The sequence below is a fragment of the Oncorhynchus gorbuscha genome, unplaced genomic scaffold (assembly GCF_021184085.1).
Source record: "Oncorhynchus gorbuscha isolate QuinsamMale2020 ecotype Even-year unplaced genomic scaffold, OgorEven_v1.0 Un_scaffold_3767, whole genome shotgun sequence".
Taxonomy (NCBI): domain Eukaryota; kingdom Metazoa; phylum Chordata; class Actinopteri; order Salmoniformes; family Salmonidae; genus Oncorhynchus; species Oncorhynchus gorbuscha.
The window spans coordinates 7,375-25,246 of record NW_025747935.1 but is presented as its reverse complement, the minus strand read 5'-3'; the positions used below and the strand labels follow the sequence as shown (position 1 = coordinate 25,246).

The window sequence follows — 17,872 nt, the reverse complement described above, 5'->3', positions numbered from 1 at the left end:
AAAGAAATGCTTTCGGAATACTGAACCAGTGTCGATCATTCAGGAGTCAGAAACGTTCAACCGGTTCTCCCCATTAAGCAACGAGTCAGAGTTGGAGGCAGAGCCTTCTCGGGTCTCTCTTTCACACACTACTGTGTGTGACCCGCTGGGACACACCCACAAACTCGACCAAGCCTGGCCTGCTGAGGAGTGACGGACTCCATCCTAGCTGGAGGGGTGTTCTCATCTTATCTAGCAACATAGACAGGGCTCTAACTCCTCAAGCTCCACAATGAGAGCCTGCTTCCTGGCCTGCACCCTGTCAGCCAGCCTGCCAGCTTAGTGGACAGTCAGTGTAGTCAGCTATTCCCATTGAGACCAGGTCTGTGCTTCGATCTAGGTTGGGCAAAACTATACATGGCGGTGTTCGCCTTAGCAATCTCACTAGGATAAAGACCTCCTCCATTCCTGTCATTATTGAAAGAGATCATGATACTCTCAAAATAGGGCTACTTAATGTTAGATCCCTCACTTACAAGGCAGTTATAGTCAATGAACTAATTACTATTCATAATCTTGATGTGATTGGCCTGACTGAAACATGGCTTAAGTCTGATGAATCTACTGTGCTAAATTAGGCCTCTCCTCCTGGTTACACTTGTGACCATATCCCCCATGCATCCCACAAAGGCGGAGGTGTTACTAACATTGAATTGTTTTTGGTTTATTGAACAAGCATGGGAAACAGTGTTTAAAACTTTTACAATGAACTTCTGTGAAGTTATTTAATTTTTTTTACGAATTATCATTGAAAGACAGGGTCCTGAAAAAGGGATGTTTCTTTTTTTGCTGAGTTTACTCTTGTGATTCTGGGACTTTTCTAAATGTTGTCATTTTCGAGACATTAAAAATGAATTGAAGGTTTTGCAAATGGACAAGGCTGTTTCTCAGCCTGAGAACCTTCTAGAGCCACATAACTCATCGTGCACTATCGAGTTAAGGTTTCTAAAGTTTCAAAGATCTAGGTCTGATGGTTCTTTGATAGTTCGAACACAGGTAACTATTGCATGCTCTGTGTGTCTGTAAGCCTCACACTGTGTCACTCCACATTGACTGTGTGTGAGTACAGATAATCACAGAAATTACATAGAGCTCCGAAACCCTCCTTAATGGATTCGCCTGAAAATGTAACCATCACCAGACGGACGTTGTACAATTTCTCGTAAATTACGATAAATGGCTGGTTCTATTTTTCCTTGCACCATAAGTTTATGTACTTTGACGTGAAGTGGTCAAATTAGTATTATATATTAATTATTATATATGTATTACTGTTTTTGACCATTAATTCCAGAAAATGGGCCTGAACTCAAAGAGTGTTGTGGCCTCAACGCCATCTTATTTATGGGCTAAAAGCACATTTGGCCAAACCTGTGCTCACCGAGTTTCGTCTTCGAAGTCTTTTCCATTTACGAGAAACGGCCATGTCCGTTTGATGTTTTGTCCATTTGCAATAAGCAGCTAGTTGCCATCTGGTGGAATTTTCCAGTACAGTGGAAAAATGTGAAAACTTTACAACGCCGAAACCAAATGCCAGAGATCCTTTTTTTCTGGGCACTGGGGGACGATCTGGGGCCGTAGGACTATTTCAATAACATCCACAGACATAAGGGACATTTGCAAGATGGAGATTCTCATCAACTATACGGGAAATGCCACTCGCATCCCTTATGTAGGTAAATCTATTGTAGTGACACGTAAAGGAATTGGCACCTTACCTGACTGTACTGAAGCGAGCTGAGCTGTGGTGCTGTACTGGAAGGGTGTAAAGGGTTAGTACAATGTAATGTCTAGGGCCTATAATAAAACTCTGCCACTAGTCTCCACCTCTGAGTCAGACCAGCCCTGGCCCAAGGACTAGCCACCACACTTCTTGACTTTTCCCAAGGAAAAGGTACACCGTTTAAGCTCTTATTCGATCAAAATATATTTAAAGTCATATGCTATTGAGCTCTCCAAAGCATGATGTCATATTCAATAGTTTATCTTTCTGTATTTTCACTACAAAGGGGGGTGTCTCGCCTCAAGTTCTTCAAAACATTGTAGGTTTTTAAATGTTCTTATTCATTGCCACAGTTAATGTGAGTATACATAATTATTATTTTGACATTTAAGGTACATATACATATTATTTTGATAGTTAATGTGTGTGTGTGTGTATATATATATATATAAATTGGAGCTCAAGAATTTCACTGTACTCTAATCACACCTGCAACACTGTACCCTGTAATAACACCTGCAACCCTGTACATGTGACTATTAAACACTGTAATAACACCTGTAACCCTGTACATGTGACTATTAAACACTGTAATAACACCTGCCCCCCTGTACATGTGACTATTAAACACTGTACCCTGCCATCACACCTGCAACCCTGTACATGTGACTATTAAACACTGTACCCTGTAATAACACCTGTAACCCTGTACATGTGACTATTAAACACTGTACCCTGTAATAACACCTGTAACCCTGTACATGTGACTATTAAACACTGTACCCTGTAATAACAGCTGCAACCCTGTACATGTGACTATTAAACACTGTATTCACACCTGTAACCCTGTACATGTGACTATTAAACACTGTATTCACACCTGCCCCCCTGTACATGTGACTATTATAATCTTTAATCTGAATAATGCAGAAAGTTCACCAACCCACTCAACATTTTAGTAATTTAGCAGACGCTTTCATCCAGAGCATACATTTTCATACTGGTCCCTCATGAGAATCGAACCCAAACCTGGCATTGCAAGTGCCATGCTATAATGGTTCTATACATGCATATCTAACACTTGTGAAATTGTTCAATATTATTTGTTAAATATTACTGCACTGTTGTAGCTAGAAACACAAGCATTTTGCTACACCCGCAATAACATCTACTAAACATGTGTATGCGACCAATAACATTTGATTTATAGATGGTTCTGTAGGTGGTCCTAAGGGCTGTTCTGCTGGATAGAGCGTTGGATCTGCCTCTTCATCCACTTGTCTCGCCTCTGTGTTCTCTTCCCTTTATTCTTCTTCTTCTTCGCTCCCCGGCTTGAGGCGGGGTTAGCTGGCCCTACCTTCCCCTTACTTGGTCCCGGCGTCCCTGGTTCTCCAGCCCCGCCCTTCCTTGCCTGGGAGGACAGGAGAGAGGAGAGAGTAACTGCTATGGGAGCTGCTAGGGGCAGACTAGCTGTATGAGAGGGGTGTGTTATGACAGACATGTTAGGGTGTGTTAGAGGGTGTTACCCTGAAGGCCTGGAGCAACAAAAAGAAAACTGAGAGTGAACAGAATGTTTCAGGTTCCATCTTTCCACCATGATGATACCTTCCTGCTGGTTCTACAGTTACTCATTAAGGCAACTTTTTGGGCTGACCAAATTCACAGACATGTCAGTAATAGTTCTGATATTCTCATAACCTTCCGGTTAGTAGTCCAACGCTCTAACCACTAGGCTACGCTGCTACGCTGCTGTCAGTAATAGTTCTGATATTCTCATTGAAAGCGAGTCTAAGAATGGTTTGATCTGTTCTATGTGTTTCAATGCACTCGTTCTTAAGTTTTGTTTTTCCGTATTTTATTTTCGGCTTCTGGTCGAAGGTCCAGGAATGGCAGAAGAATTGAAACATTTACCTGGAGCTAACTCTGCAGATAGTTCTGCTGGGTAATCTGAAAAGTCAGTCAATTTCCCTCTAAGCAAAAATGTCTTTTTTTAAATTTACAATCTTTAGAAACTACGAGAATAAGAAAGGTTCAGAACTTGTGTGAAACATCACAGCAGAGTTGAAAAATACGATAAATATAAATAAAAACTGGGAGGGGTTGAGGATAGCTGAAGGATGAGACTACAAACAAACAGAAGATAACTATTGTAAAATATACTGTGTCTAACATGTACATAGTATGTATAAGCTGGAAGTAGAAGCCTTAGAGTTGTTGTCCATTAGTTTACTAAATGGTACGGTTAGGGAAAATAATAAAGGAAATCATTCATAATATATATTTTAAGGGGCCTGGAAATGCAGACAATTACATTGATGGAAGCCACAATGTTAAAGTTGATCCACCCCCTACATGTTTTTGAACAAACATTCTCTACACTATACTTGCTTGCTGTCACAAACTGAAAGTAGGCGAACTATTAGAATTTTAGCAACCAGGAAACATATATATTATTCCCATTAATATTTCAAAAGCTAGTATAAAGTATAAAGTAAAAAGTAAAAGTATAGTATTCAGAGCCATTGTCGTGCCCCCCCCCCCACAATACCCCTGTCACGCCTTGGTCATTGTATTTTGTGTTTTTGTTATATGTTTGGGTAGGCCAGGGTGTGACATGGGTTTATATGTTGTGTTTCATATTGGGGTTTGTATTAATTGGGATTGTGTATGATTAGGGGTGTGTCTAGTTAGGCTTGGCTGCCTGAGGCGATTCTCAATTGGAGTCAGGTGATTCTCGTTGTCTCGGATTGGGAACCGTATTTAGGTAGCCTGAGTTCGAGTTGTATTTTGTGGGTGTTTGTTCCTGTCTCTGTGTTGTAGTCACCAGATAGGCTGTAATTAGTTTCACGTTCCGTTCTGTTTTTTTTTGTATTTAGTTTTCAGTTATTTCATGTACCACGTTCTTTCATTAAAGTCATGAATAACCTACGCGCTGCATTTCGGTCTGACTCTCTTCTTACAACAGACGAACGTCGTTACAACCCCCTAATGACATCACAATACCCCTTAATGACATCACAATACCCCCTAATGACATCACAATACCCCCTAATGACAAAGCAAAAACAGGTATTTAGAAATGTTTGTAAATGTATTAAAAAATAATAATAATTGAATATTACATTTACATAAGTATTCAGACCCTTTACTCAGTACTTTGTTGAAGCACCTTTGGCAGCGATTACAGCCTTGAGTCTTGGGTATTTGTATTTATTATGGATCCTCATCAAGCCAGCAACTTCTCTTCCCGCAAAATGAAGGCAGTTATACCATTTAAAAAACATTAAAATATACTCACAGATGTCACAACACACGGTGTGCCCTCAGGCCCCTACTCCACCACATATCTACAGTACAACATCTCTGTGTATGTGTGTGTAGAGTGCGTATGTTATCATGTGTGTCTGTGCCAATGTTTGTGCTGCCTCACAGTCCCCGCTGTTCCATAAGGTATATTTTTATCTGTTTTTTAAATGTAATATTACTGCTGCATCAGGTACTTGTGGAAGTGAGGCAGCACAAATGTGGAATAGAGTTCCATGCAGTCATGGCTCTATGTACAGTGCCTTGCGAAAGTATTCGGCCCCCTTGAACTTTGCGACCTTTTGCCACATTTCAGGCTTCAAACAAAGATATAAAACTGTATTTTTTTGTGAAGAATCAACAACAAGTGGGACACAATCATGAAGTGGAACGACATTTATTGGATATTTCAAACTTTTTAAACAAATCAAAAACTGAAAAATTGGGCGTGCAAAATTATTTCCAGATCCCTTCCCAGATCTGTGCCTCAACACACCTCAGAGCTCTACGGACAACTCCTTCGACCCCATGGCTTGGTTTTTGCTCTGACATTCACTGTCAACTGTGGGACCTTATATAGACAGGTGTGTGCCTTTCCATGTCCAATCAATTGAATTTACCACAGATGGACTCCAGGTTGTAGAAACAGGACAACTAATGAAGTCACTGAAACCCTTAAAGAGTTGCAGTCGGTTTTTAGAATGGGTGGCCAGTAATAAACTGGTCTAAATTTTTGGTCATCAAGGAAAATGCTATGTCTGGCTCAAACCCAACACCTCTCATCACCCCAATAATACCACCCCCACAGTGAAGCATGGTGGTGGCAGCATCATACTGTGGGAATGTAGTTCATCAGCAGGGACTGGGAAACTGGTCAGAATTGAAGGAATGAGGGATGGCGCTAAATACAAGGATATTCTTGAGGGAAACCTGTTTCAGCCTTCCAGAGATTTGAGACTGGGACGGAGGTTCACCTTCCAGCAGGACAATGACCCTAAGCATACTGCTAAAGCAACACTCAAGTGGTTTAAAGGGAAAAATGTAAATATCTTGGAATGGCCTAATCAAAGCCCAGACCTCAATCCAATTGAGAATCTGTGGTATGACTTAAAGATTGCTGTACACAAGCGGAACACATACAACTTGATGGAGCCGGAGCAGTTTGCCTTGAAGAATGGGCAAAAATCCCAGTGGCTAGTTGTGCCAGGCTTATAGAGACATACCCCAAGAGACTTGCAGCTGTAATTGCTGCAAAAGGTACATAGTATTGACTTTGGGGGGGTGAATAGTTATGCACAATCAAGTTTCATTTTTTTGTCTTATTTCTTGTTTGTTTCACAATAAAAAATATTTAGCATCTTCAAAGTGGTAGGCATGTTGTGTAAATCAAATGATATAACCCCCCCCAAAAAATCTATTTTAATTCCAGATTGTAAGGCAACAAAATAGGAAAACTACCAAGGGGTGAATACTTTCACAAGCCACTGTAGAGCGCTTATTGCATGGAACTTCCTTTCATCTCAAATAAACAGCAAACCTGGTTTCAAAAAAACAGATAAAGCAACACCTCGCGGCACGACACCTCTCCCTTATTTGACCTAGATAGTGTGTGTGTATGCATTGATATGAAGGCTACGTTTGCCTTTTAAAAAATGTATGTAGTTCTGTTCTTGTCTAATGATGTTCTGTATTATTTATTTATTTATTTCACCAGGTAGGCTAGTTGAGAACAAGTTCCCTTTATTTAACCAGGTAGGCTAGTTGAGAACAAGTTCCCTTTATTTAACCAGGTAGGCTAGTTGAGAACAAGTTCTCATTTACAACTGTGACCTGGCCAAGATAAAGCAAAGCAGTGCGACACAAACAACAACACAGAGGTACACATGGAATAAACAAACATACAGTCAATAACACAACATACATTTTTTTAAGTCTATGTACAGTGTGTGCAAATGAGGTAAGGCAATAAATAGGCCATAGTGGCGAAATAATTACAATTTAGCAATTTAAACACTAGAGTGATAGATGTGCAGAAGATGAATGTGCAAGTAGAGATACTGGGGTGCAAAGGAGTTTTTTTATGTCATTCTGTATTATGTGTCATGACATTGGCCTCTTTGGGTATAGCAAGCCCATCCCCTCTCCCTGCCTCCCCTTGCCTCCTTCAACTAGGCTGCTGTGGTCAGAGATCGTAAATTCCTGAGAAGACCTCATGGACACACAGTTATAGAGTCGTTTTTCATGGAGAACAAAGGAAATCCTTCCACCTCACAGAACTTGAGGTACGAAACAAATGTCATGTTCCGGAGAATGTATAAAAGATCGGTGAAGAATCCAGCTCTGAACTGGTCCGTTTGTCACAACTTGGGAAACTCATGGGAGATGATGTGGCCACATTACCATAACGCTGTTTATATAATAGCCCCAGATATAAGGTTTACATCTAATTGTTGTATAAGATGAATGAGTGAGTCTGATACTGTTTACACAATTTTACAATGTGATTTTGGACTGTTTAATGAAGGAAAACTCAAAAAGGGAATTGGATTTTAACTAAATCAGAGGACCGCCCCTGAGCCCATTTAGGGTCAGACATCCTGGGACAGCCCTTTTCTGCCATTCCCAATAAAACTCAACTTTGAGAAATTATCACCAGACCAAGCTTACCTCAATTATGAGATGGCTAAAGGTTGCTGACCATGTTTTTCTCCATTAGAAGGACAAAGGTTGTAAAACTGAATCTTTTAACCATACCACGTGGTTAAACGTTTAGACTATCGATAACGACAGAATAAGAACAAGTCTTTGATATTGATTACTAGTCTGCAGCTAGGAATTCGGTATCATTGAACGCGAATAACGACAACTGCCGAAACATCTATTCTATAACAAATGAATGCATGTCACTTTGAACTATCCCCTCTAACCACAACCGAGAGAGAGAGTGAGGGAGAGAGACGGACAATTCTACCAAAGACACAAACTTTTCACCAGCGATCAAGACGACACACTGAGCGTAAATATATATCTTGATTGCAATTGTTCCCGAATGAGTGAGCGTTCATGTGTAAAGGATTAGCATTTCAATTGTTATAATCATTAACTGTAGTGACTTTAGTCGACCCCCACTCCCCCTTTTGACTAACAAGCCACCATGCCGGTTTAGCCCACTAGGGCACATTCTCCTATCATTTCATGTAACCACATTTACCATGTTTGTTTGTTTATGCATTTCTGTGAATTACTTAGTAATAAATCAATGATTTAAGACAATTGATGTATGGATGACTCATAGTGAAGACTGGGTTCGTGCAGATAACCAACAATTTACAACGTTTGGAATGAGACTAACAGGAGGTACAGTAAATAATTCATTAATTAGAAGACTAATTGATCAGATAAAATATCTGAAAAGTTATTTTAGGAATTGATAACTTTGTAATCTGAATATTTTTCCTAGGTGCCCCGACTTCCTAGTTAATTCGTTTTTGCAACAGCTAATGGGGATCCTAATAAAATACCAAATCTCTGCAGCACTCCACCAATCAGGCCTTTATGCTAAAGTGGAAATATGGAAGCCACTCCTTAGTAAAAGGAACATGACAGCCCACTTGGAGTTTGCCAAAAGGCACCTAAAGACTCTCTGGTCTAATGAAACCAAGATTGAACTCTTTGGACTGAATGTCAAGTGTCACCTCTGTACGAAACCTGACACCATGAAGCATGGTGGTGGCTGCATCGTTCTGTGCGGATGTTTTTCAGTGGCAGGGACTGGGAGACTAGTCTAGTTCATCTTCCAACTGGACAATGACCCTAAGCACACAGCCAAGACAACGCAGTGGCTTCGAGGCAAGTATCAATGTCCATGAGTGGCCCAGCAAAAGCCTGGATCGGATCCAACATTTCTGGAGAGACCTGAAAACAGCTGTGCAGCGAAGCTCCCCATCCAACCTGACAAAGCTTGGGAGAAGAATGGGAGAAACTCTAGTAGTGTCACACCCAAGAAGACTTGTAATCACTGCCAAAAGGTGCTTCAACAAAGTACAAAGTAAAGGGTCTGAACAGTACCAGTCAAAGGTTTGGACACACCTACTCATTCAAGGGGTTTCCTTTACTTTGGCAATTGTCTACTTTGTAGAATAATAGTGAAGAAACTATGAAATAACACATACATCATGTGTTAAACCAATCAAAATATATTTTAGAATCTTCAAATTAGCCTTTGCCTTGATGGCAGCTTTTGCACTCTCGGCATTCACTCAACCAACTTCACCTGGAATGCTTTTCCAACAGTCTTGAAGGAGTTTCCACATATGCTGAGCACTTGTTGGCTGTTTTTCCTTCATCCTGCAGTCCAAACAAACACTCTCATCCCAAAATCTCAATTGGGTTGAGGTCGGGTGATTGTGGAGGCCAGGTATCTGATGCAGCACTCAATCACTCTCCTTCTTGGTCAAATAGCCCTTACAGAGCCTGGAGGTGTGTTGGGTTATTAACCTGTTAAAAACAACTGATAACCCCACTAAACCCAAAACAGATGGGATGGTATTGTTGTAGATTGCTGTGGTAGCCATGCTGGTTAAGTGTGCCTTGACTTCTAAATAAATCACTGACAGTGTCACCAGCAAAGCACCCCCACACGATCACACCTTTTCCACGCTCACAGTGGGAACCACACATGCAGAGATCATCCGCTCACCTACTCTGCGTCTCACAAAGACACAGCGGTTGGAACCAAACATCTGACATTTGGATTCATCAGACCAATGGATTGTTTTTCTACCGGTATAATGTCCATTGCTCATGTTTCTCATGCCCAAGCAAGTCTCTTCTTATTATTGGTGTCCTTTACTGCAAAGTGGTTTCTTTGCATTAACTCATGCAGTCTCCTCTGAACAGTTGATGTTGATATGTGTTTGTTACTTGAACTCTGAAACATTTATTTGGGCTGCAATTTCTGAGGCTGGTAACTCTAATGAACTTATCCTCTGCAGCAGAGGTAACTCTGGGTCTTCCTTTCCTGTGGCAGTCCTCATGAGAGACAGTTTTATCATAGCACTTGATGGTTTTTGCAACTGCACTCAAAGTTCTTAAAGTAATGATGGACTGTCGTTTCCCTTTGCTTATTTGAGCTGTTCTTGCCATAATATGGACTTGGTCTTTAATAGTGCTATCTTCTGTACAACACCTGATTGGCTCAAACAAATGAAGGAAAGAAATTCCACAAATTAACAAGGCACACCTGTTAATTGAAATGCATTCCAGGTGACTAACTCATGAAGCTGGTTGAGAGAATGCCAAGAATGTGCAAAGGGTGACTACTTTGAAGAATCAAAAATAAAAAATATATTTGATTTGTTTAACTTTTTTGGGATAGGGGGGCAGCATTTTCACTTTTGGATGAATAGCGTGCCCAGAGTGAACTGCCTCCTACTCAGTTCCAGATGCTAATATATGCATATTATTATTCGTATTGGATAAAAAAAACACTCTGAAGTTTCTAAAACTGTTTGAATGATGTCTGAGTATAACATAACTCATATGAGTAATGTTGACTACCTAATATGGCAGGTATCTTTTTTGGCTGCTTTGTTGTCTAAAGGCTGTAAATTATTGCATGGTTTGCTCTGACACAGCGGTTGCATTAAGGAGAAGTTTATCTAAAGTTCCATGTATAATAGTTGCATCTTTATCAATGTTTATTATGAGTATTTCTGTAAATTGATGTGGCTCTCTGCAATATAACCGCATGTTTAAGAGCATCTGCTAAATGACTTAAATGTAAATGTAAACTACTGAACGTAACACGCCAATGTAAACTCAGATTTTTTGAAAAAAATATGAACTTTATAAAACAAAACACACATTATTATTGTGTAACATGAAGTCCAATGACTGTCATCTGATGAAGATTTCAGTGTCATCTGATTTTATCTATATTTCTGCTTTTTGTGACTCCTCTCTTTGGCTGGAAAAAATGGCTGTGTTTTTCTGTGGCTTGGTGGTTTGTGGTGCTTTCACTGTAAATCCTTTTTGAAATCAGACACTGTGGCTGGATTAACGAGAATTGTATCTTTAAAATAGTGTAAGTACTTCTGTTTTTGAATTTGGCGCACAGCTCTTTCACTTGGCTGTTGCGGGACGGAACCCCAGTCCTAGACAGCTTAACCTCACTAGGGGACGTGGGACGGTAGCGTCCCACCTGGCCATCATGCAGTGAAATTGCAGAGCGCCAAATTCAAAAACAGAAATACTTATTATAAAAATTCATAAAACATACAAGTGTTATACATCGGTTTAAAGATGAACTTGTTGTTAATCCAACCACATGTAGAGGAGTTACACAAGTCAGAAATAGCAATAAAATTAATTACTTACCTTTGATGATCTTCATATGGTTTCACTCACAAGACTCCCATTTACTCAATAAATGTTTGTTTTGTTTGATAAAGTCCCTCTTTATATCCACAAAACGCATTATGTTCACTAATCCACAGGCTCAAACGCAGTCACAACAGGCAGACGAAAAATCCAAATAGTATGCGTAAAGTTCGTAGAAACATGTCAAATAATGTTTATAATCAATCCTCAGGTTGTATTTAGCCTAAATAATCAATAATATTTCAACCGGACAATAACGTTGTCAATATAAAAGGTAAACAAGAAAGGAGCGCTCTCGGTCGCACGCATGAAAAACCTCTGGGACACTGTAGGGTCCACTCATTCAGAGTGGTCTTACTCTCTCATTTTTCAGAATACAAACAGTCTAAAGACTGTTGACATCTAATGTAAGCCATAGGAAGTGCAATTTGAGTCCTAAGTCAATGGATACTGTAATGGCATTCAATAGAAAACTACAAACAAAAAAAATCCCACTTCTTGGATGGATTTTTCTCAGGTTTTCGCCTGCCAAATCAGTTCTGTTATACTCACAGACATTAAAGTTTACAAAACTGTTCAAATAGAGTGTTTTCTATCCAAATCTACCAATTATATGCATATATCCTAACTTCTGGGCCTGAGTAGCAGGCGGTTTACTTTGGGCACGCTTTTCATCCGGAGGTGAAAATAGTGCCCCTACCCTAGTGAAGTTAACACTTTTGTTAACACTCTCACCTGGTGAAATAAGGGTTCAATAAAATAAAATAAAAATATGTCTGTTGAAGAGAGACAGCATATTGAGCAGTCATGGAAATAAGTGCCAAAAACATGTTGGCTCACTATATAATAATAATAATAATATATGCCATTTAGCAGACGCTTTTATCCAAAGCGAATTACAGTAAATATAAATATAAATATATGCCATTTAGCAGACGCTTTTATCCAAAGCGACTTACAGTCATGTGTGCATACATTCTACGTATGGGTGGTCCCGGGAATCGAACCCACTACCCTGGCGTTACAAGCGCCATGCTCTACCAACTGAGCTACAGAAGGACCACAGTCATGTGTGCATACATTTTACGTATGGGTGGTCCCGGGGATCGAACCCACTACCCTGGCGTTACAAGCGCCATGCTCTACCAACTGAGTTACAGAAGGACCATTTAAAAAGAAGCTGGAGAACAAGCTCTAGGGTTAGGGTAGGGTTTGGGGTTGGGTTAGGGGTTAGGGGTTGGGGTTGGGTTAGGGGTTGGGGTTAGGGGTTGGGGTTAGGGGTTGGGGTTGGGTTAGGGTTAGGGGTTGGGGTTGGGGTTAGGGGTTAGGGGTTAGGGGTTGGGGTTAGGGGTTAGGGTTGCGGTAGGGTTTGGGGTTGGGGTTGGGTTAGGGGTTGGGGTTGGGTTAGGGGTTGGGGTTAGGGGTTAAACTATAGGATGAAATGTTTTTTTTATTTGTATTAATTGATACTTGGTATTGGTATAATATTGCGATATGTAACATTTTTTCCCCCTCTCACATCTGTCGTACCTTCTGTCTACGCTGCAGGTCTGGTTGGGGGTTAGAATTAGTGGTTAAGACTAGGGGTTAAGGTTACCTTGTGTTGCTGCAGGTCTGGTTGGGGGTTAGAATTAGTGGTTAAGACTAGGGGTTAAGGTTACCTTGTGTTGCTGCAGGTCTGGTTGGGGGTTAGGATTAGTGGTTAAGACTAGGGGTTAAGGTTACCTTGTGTTGCTGCAGGTCTGGTTGGGGGTTAGAATTAGTGGTTAAGACTAGGGGTTAAGGTTACCTTGTGTTGCTGCAGGTCTGGTTGGGGGTTAGGATTAGTGGTTAAGGTTACCTTGTGTTGCTGCAGGTCTGATGATTGGGGAATAGGGTTAGGATTAGGAGTTAGGATTAGGGGTTAAGATTACCTTGTGTTGCTGCAGGTCTGATGATTGGGGAATAGGGTTAGGATTAGGAGTTAGGATTAGGGGTTAAGATTACCTTGTGTTGCTGCAGGTCTGATGATTGGGGAATAGGGTTAGGATTAGGAGTTAGGATTAGAGGTTAAGATTACCTTGTGTTGCTGCAGGTCTGGTTAGGGGTTAAGATTAGGAGTTAAGGTTACCTTGTGTTGTTGCAGGTCTGGTTGGGGGTTAAGATTAGGGGTTAAGGTTACCTTGTGTTGTTGCAGGTCTGGAGGGGGGAAGGTACAGGGTGGCCGGCTGTGTTTCTGGTGAAAGGGTAGGACCAGCGTGGGGTCCAGCGGTACCCAGGGTACAGGGCCGAGGGCAGAGGGAGGAGGCACGCTGCTATGGGTCTGGTGCAGGTTATAGGCCTCTCTGACAATCCTCCGCCCCTCCGTTGCCTTGAAGATGGTTACGAAGGGCTCCCCTGCCTTATGACCAATCAGATAGTGGCCCGCAGATAACCTAAAGACACAATTATGTGAGGGGTAGGAATGGGAGGATTTCTCCATTCCCTTCTCAGGCCGTTGTATTGGGCAGTTGAATGGTGAGAAATGCCTCAGTCCCTAAAGCAAAAACTTTACAGTACAGGGCATCAATAAGCTGCTCCCAAACATTTTTAACAGCACCAGGAAAGTGAAGCAATTTTTAAAATTTTATTTTAACCTTTATTGAACTAGGCAAGTCAGTTAAGAACAAATTCTTATTTTCAATGACTGCCTATGAACAGTGGGTTAACTGCCTGTTCAGGGGCAGAACGACAGATTGGTACCTTGTCAGCTCGGGGTTTTGAACTTGCAACCTTCTGGTTACTAGTCCAATGCTCTAACCACTAGGCTGCCCCTAGTTCATGTGGGATTCAAAGACATTATGAAGGGAACAGCTCGGAACAGCTGAAGATGCATTTTAAAGAACTGTATGGGTCTCTGCTTGACACCAACAAACGCCCCCATAACATCTGTCCTCTGTCCTCCCTAAATGGTGGCATTGAACGGTTCAGCAGACTTTCAGCCCTCCATAACTGACTACCAGACTATTACAGCTCTGTGGGTGGAACATTTACTGACAATTCTGATACCTTCTGGAAACAAAGCTCATTTTACAAGGAGGATGGGATCCACCCAAATCACTTGGGTTCCTGGGTCCTTTCACAGAGTTATAAGGCTGCGTTGAGACAATGACTTATCAATGACCCGAGCCCAGCTCATTTAATCCCTACCATCGTGTCCCTGAGTCATCATAATGCTTCAGCAAATATCCATTATTCTAGGGGCATTGGAAGATACAATGTAAGTAACCTAATGTATGTCCATCTGAATGCCATTGTATGCAGTAATCAACCTCTTCACCCTCATCATTCAGTTAGGCCTCATTTAAATTATATTGTGAGGTACATTTTTACTCCTGAACTTAATTTAGACCATAACAAAAGGGTTGAATACTTATTGACTTAAGACGGTTCAGCTTTATTTTGAAAATTAAAAAAAATCTAATTCCACTTTTGACATTATGGGGTATTACTGTGTGTTGGCCAGGAAAACACAATCGCAATTCAACCCATTTTAAACTCAGGCTATAACACAACATTTGGGGGGAAAAGTCAAGGGAAGACTTGAGGCAAAGTATCATGATATTAATTGAATATTGAAATCATTTCAAATGCCCATCCCTAAAACTACACTAGGTGATGAGGCAGTAAGCAACTACACTAGGTGATGAGGCAGTAAGCGACTACACTAGGTGATGGGGCAGTAAGCAACTACACTAGGTGATGAGGCAGTAAGCAACTACACTAGGTGATGAGGCAGTAAGCAACTACACTAGGTGATGAGGCAGTAAGCAACTACACTAGGTGATGAGGCAGTAAGCAACTACACTAGGTGATGAGGCAGTAAGCGACTACACTAGGTGATGGGGCAGTAAGCAACTACACTAGGTGATGAGGCAGTAAGCAACTACACTAGGTGATGAGGCAGTAAGCAACTACACTAGGTGATGAGGCAGTAAGCAACTACACTAGGTGATGAGGCAGTAAGCAACTACACTAGGTGATGATGCAGTAAGAGACTACACTAGGTGATGATGCAGTAAGAGACTACACTAGGTGATGAGGCAATAAGCGACTACACTAGGTGATGAGGCAGTAAGTGACTACACTAGGTGATGAGGCAGTAAGCGACTACACTAGGTGATGAGGCAGTAAGCGACTACACTAGGTGATGAGGCAGTAAGTGACTACACTAGGTGATGAGGCAGTAAGCAACTACACTAGGTGATGAGGCAGTAAGCGACTACACTAGGTGATGAGGCAGTAAGCGACTACACTAGGTGATGAGGCAGTAAGAGACTACACTAGGTGATGAGGCAGTAAGCGACTACACTAGGTGATGAGGCAGTAAGCAACTACACTAGGTGATGATGCAGTAAGCGACTACACTAGGTGATGAGGCAGTAAGCGACTACACTAGGTGATGAGGCAGTAAGCAACTACACTAGGTGATGAGGCAGTAAGCAACTACACTAGGTGATGAGGCAGTAAGCAACTACACTAGGTGATGAGGCAGTAAGCGACTACACTAGGTGATGAGGCAGTAAGCAACTACACTAGGTGATGAGGCAGTAAGCAACTACACTAGGTGATGAGGCAGTAAGTGAAAGATCGCTGGTTCTAATACCCACGACGCCAAGGTGAACAATCTGTTGATGTGCCCTTGAAAAAGTCACTGAACCCTAATTTGCTCCAGGGACACCGTACTACTATGGCTGACCCTGTAAAACCATATATTTCACTGCATCTATCCGGTGTGTGACAAAATAAAATGAATGTTACACTATAATACACAACAATAAATGGTTCGAAGACATTACACCACCTTTACATCTTGAGGAAGTCAACTCACCAGTAAGAGGAAGTCAACTCACCAGTAAGAGGAAGTCAACTCACCAGTAAGAGGAAGTCAACTCACCAGTAAGAGGAAGTCAACTCACCCAGTGATCTTCTTCAGCAGATGATGCAGTATGTTGAGGGACTTGGCTGGTCTGCAGGGTAGAGACAGAGGAGAGTGGAGACAGAGGAGAGAAGACAGAGGAGAGAGAAGAGTAGAGTAGAGAGAGATGAGTAGATAGGCGAGAGAGTAGAGGAAGAGACAGATAATAGAGAGAGTGGAGAGTAGAGTAGAGAGGACAGGAGAGAGGAGAGACAGAAGATTAGAGAGAGTAGAGTAGAGTAGAGGAGACGGGAGAGTAGAGTTGAAAAGGAAACCAGAGTAGAGTAGGAGAGGAGAGTAGAGACAGAAGAGAGTAGAGAGGAGAAAGAGAGTAGAGGATAATAGAGGATAAGAGAGAGAGCAGAGTAGAGAGAATAGATAAACATCAGGTTGGACTGAGGACGATAGACATGACATAATTAATTCTAACATACATCACTGAGGACAGCCAGTGATGAATAGATGCATTTCTGTAGTATGGCTCTCCTGTCCTTAAGGACACTCACTTGAAGTCACAGGAAGCGTTGGGTTTCCAGTTTTCTGGCAGCTTCCTGAGCAGAGCTACCTTTGAAGTGTGGGCGCTGATATGACCTAAAGAGAGAGAGAGGGAGAAGAGACCCTTCAGCAAGCAGGTCCTGGGGCTCTGTTCACAAACAGACCCCACAGAGCCCCAGGACAGCAACACAATTAGACCCAAGCAAATCATGAGGCAACAAAGAAATTATTACTTGACACATTGGAAATTATTAACAAAAAAACAGAGCAAACTAGAATGCTATTTGGCCCTGAACAGAGAGTACACAGTGGCAGAATACCTGACCACTGTGACTGACCCAAACTTAAGGAAAGCTGTGACTATGTACAGACTCAGTGAGCATAGCCTTGCTATTGAGAAATTCCGCCGTAGACAGACCTGGCTCTCGAGAAGTCAGGCTACATGAACACTGCCTACAAAATGAGGTGGAAACTGAGCTGCACTTCCTAACCTCCTGCCCAATGTATGACCATATTAGAGAGACATATTACCTTCAGATTAAACTGAGCTGCACTTCCTAACCTCCTGCCCAATGTATGACCATATTAGAGAGACATATTACCTTCCGATTAAACTGAGCTGCACTTCCTAACCTCCTGCCCAATGTATGACCATATTAGAGAGACATATTACCTTCAGATTAAACAGAGCTGCACTTCCTAACCTCCTGCCCAATGTATGACCATATTAGAGACACATATTACCTTCCGATTAAACAGAGCTGCACTTCCTAACCTCCTGCCCAATGTATGACCATATTAGAGAGACATATTACCTTCCGATTAAACTGAGCTGCACTTCCTAACCTCCTGCCCAATGTATGACCATATTAGAGATACATATTACCTTCCGATTAAACTGAGCTGCACTTCCTAACCTCCTGCCCAATGTATGACCATATTAGAGATACATATTACCTTCCGATTAAACAGAGCTGCACTTCCTAACCTCCTGC

The 17,872-nt window shown here is 41.6% G+C and overlaps 1 protein-coding gene across 1 annotated transcript; it reads right to left on the bottom strand.

The window, feature by feature from the left end:
* Positions 1-2,792: 2,792 nt before the first annotated feature.
* LOC124028105 (little elongation complex subunit 2-like) lies at positions 2,793-17,413 on the bottom strand. Its single transcript, XM_046340251.1, has 4 exons — positions 16,889-17,413; positions 16,384-16,434; positions 13,608-13,860; positions 2,793-3,173 (listed from the first exon to the last, which is right to left on the bottom strand). Exons 1-4 carry the CDS (start codon positions 17,086-17,088, stop codon positions 2,991-2,993), a joined length of 687 nt encoding a protein of 228 aa, XP_046196207.1. The 5' UTR covers positions 17,089-17,413; the 3' UTR covers positions 2,793-2,990.
* Positions 17,414-17,872: the final 459 nt, after the last annotated feature.

What these genes read in the sequence shown, in the direction of transcription:
- LOC124028105 (XM_046340251.1), bottom strand. Translation starts at nt 17,088, where the DNA reads ATGATTTGCTTGGGTCTAATTGTGTTGCTGTCCTGGGGCTCTGTGGGG. An exon ending in AACGCTTCCTGTGACTTCAA is followed by an intron (nt 16,435 to 16,888) that starts GTGAGTGTCCTT and finishes TCTACCCTGCAG; the next exon opens with ACCAGCCAAGTCCCTCAACA. An exon ending in CAGACCTGCAACAACACAAG is followed by an intron (nt 3,174 to 13,607) that starts GTAACCTTAACC and finishes CTGTCCTCCCAG; the next exon opens with GCAAGGAAGGGCGGGGCTGG.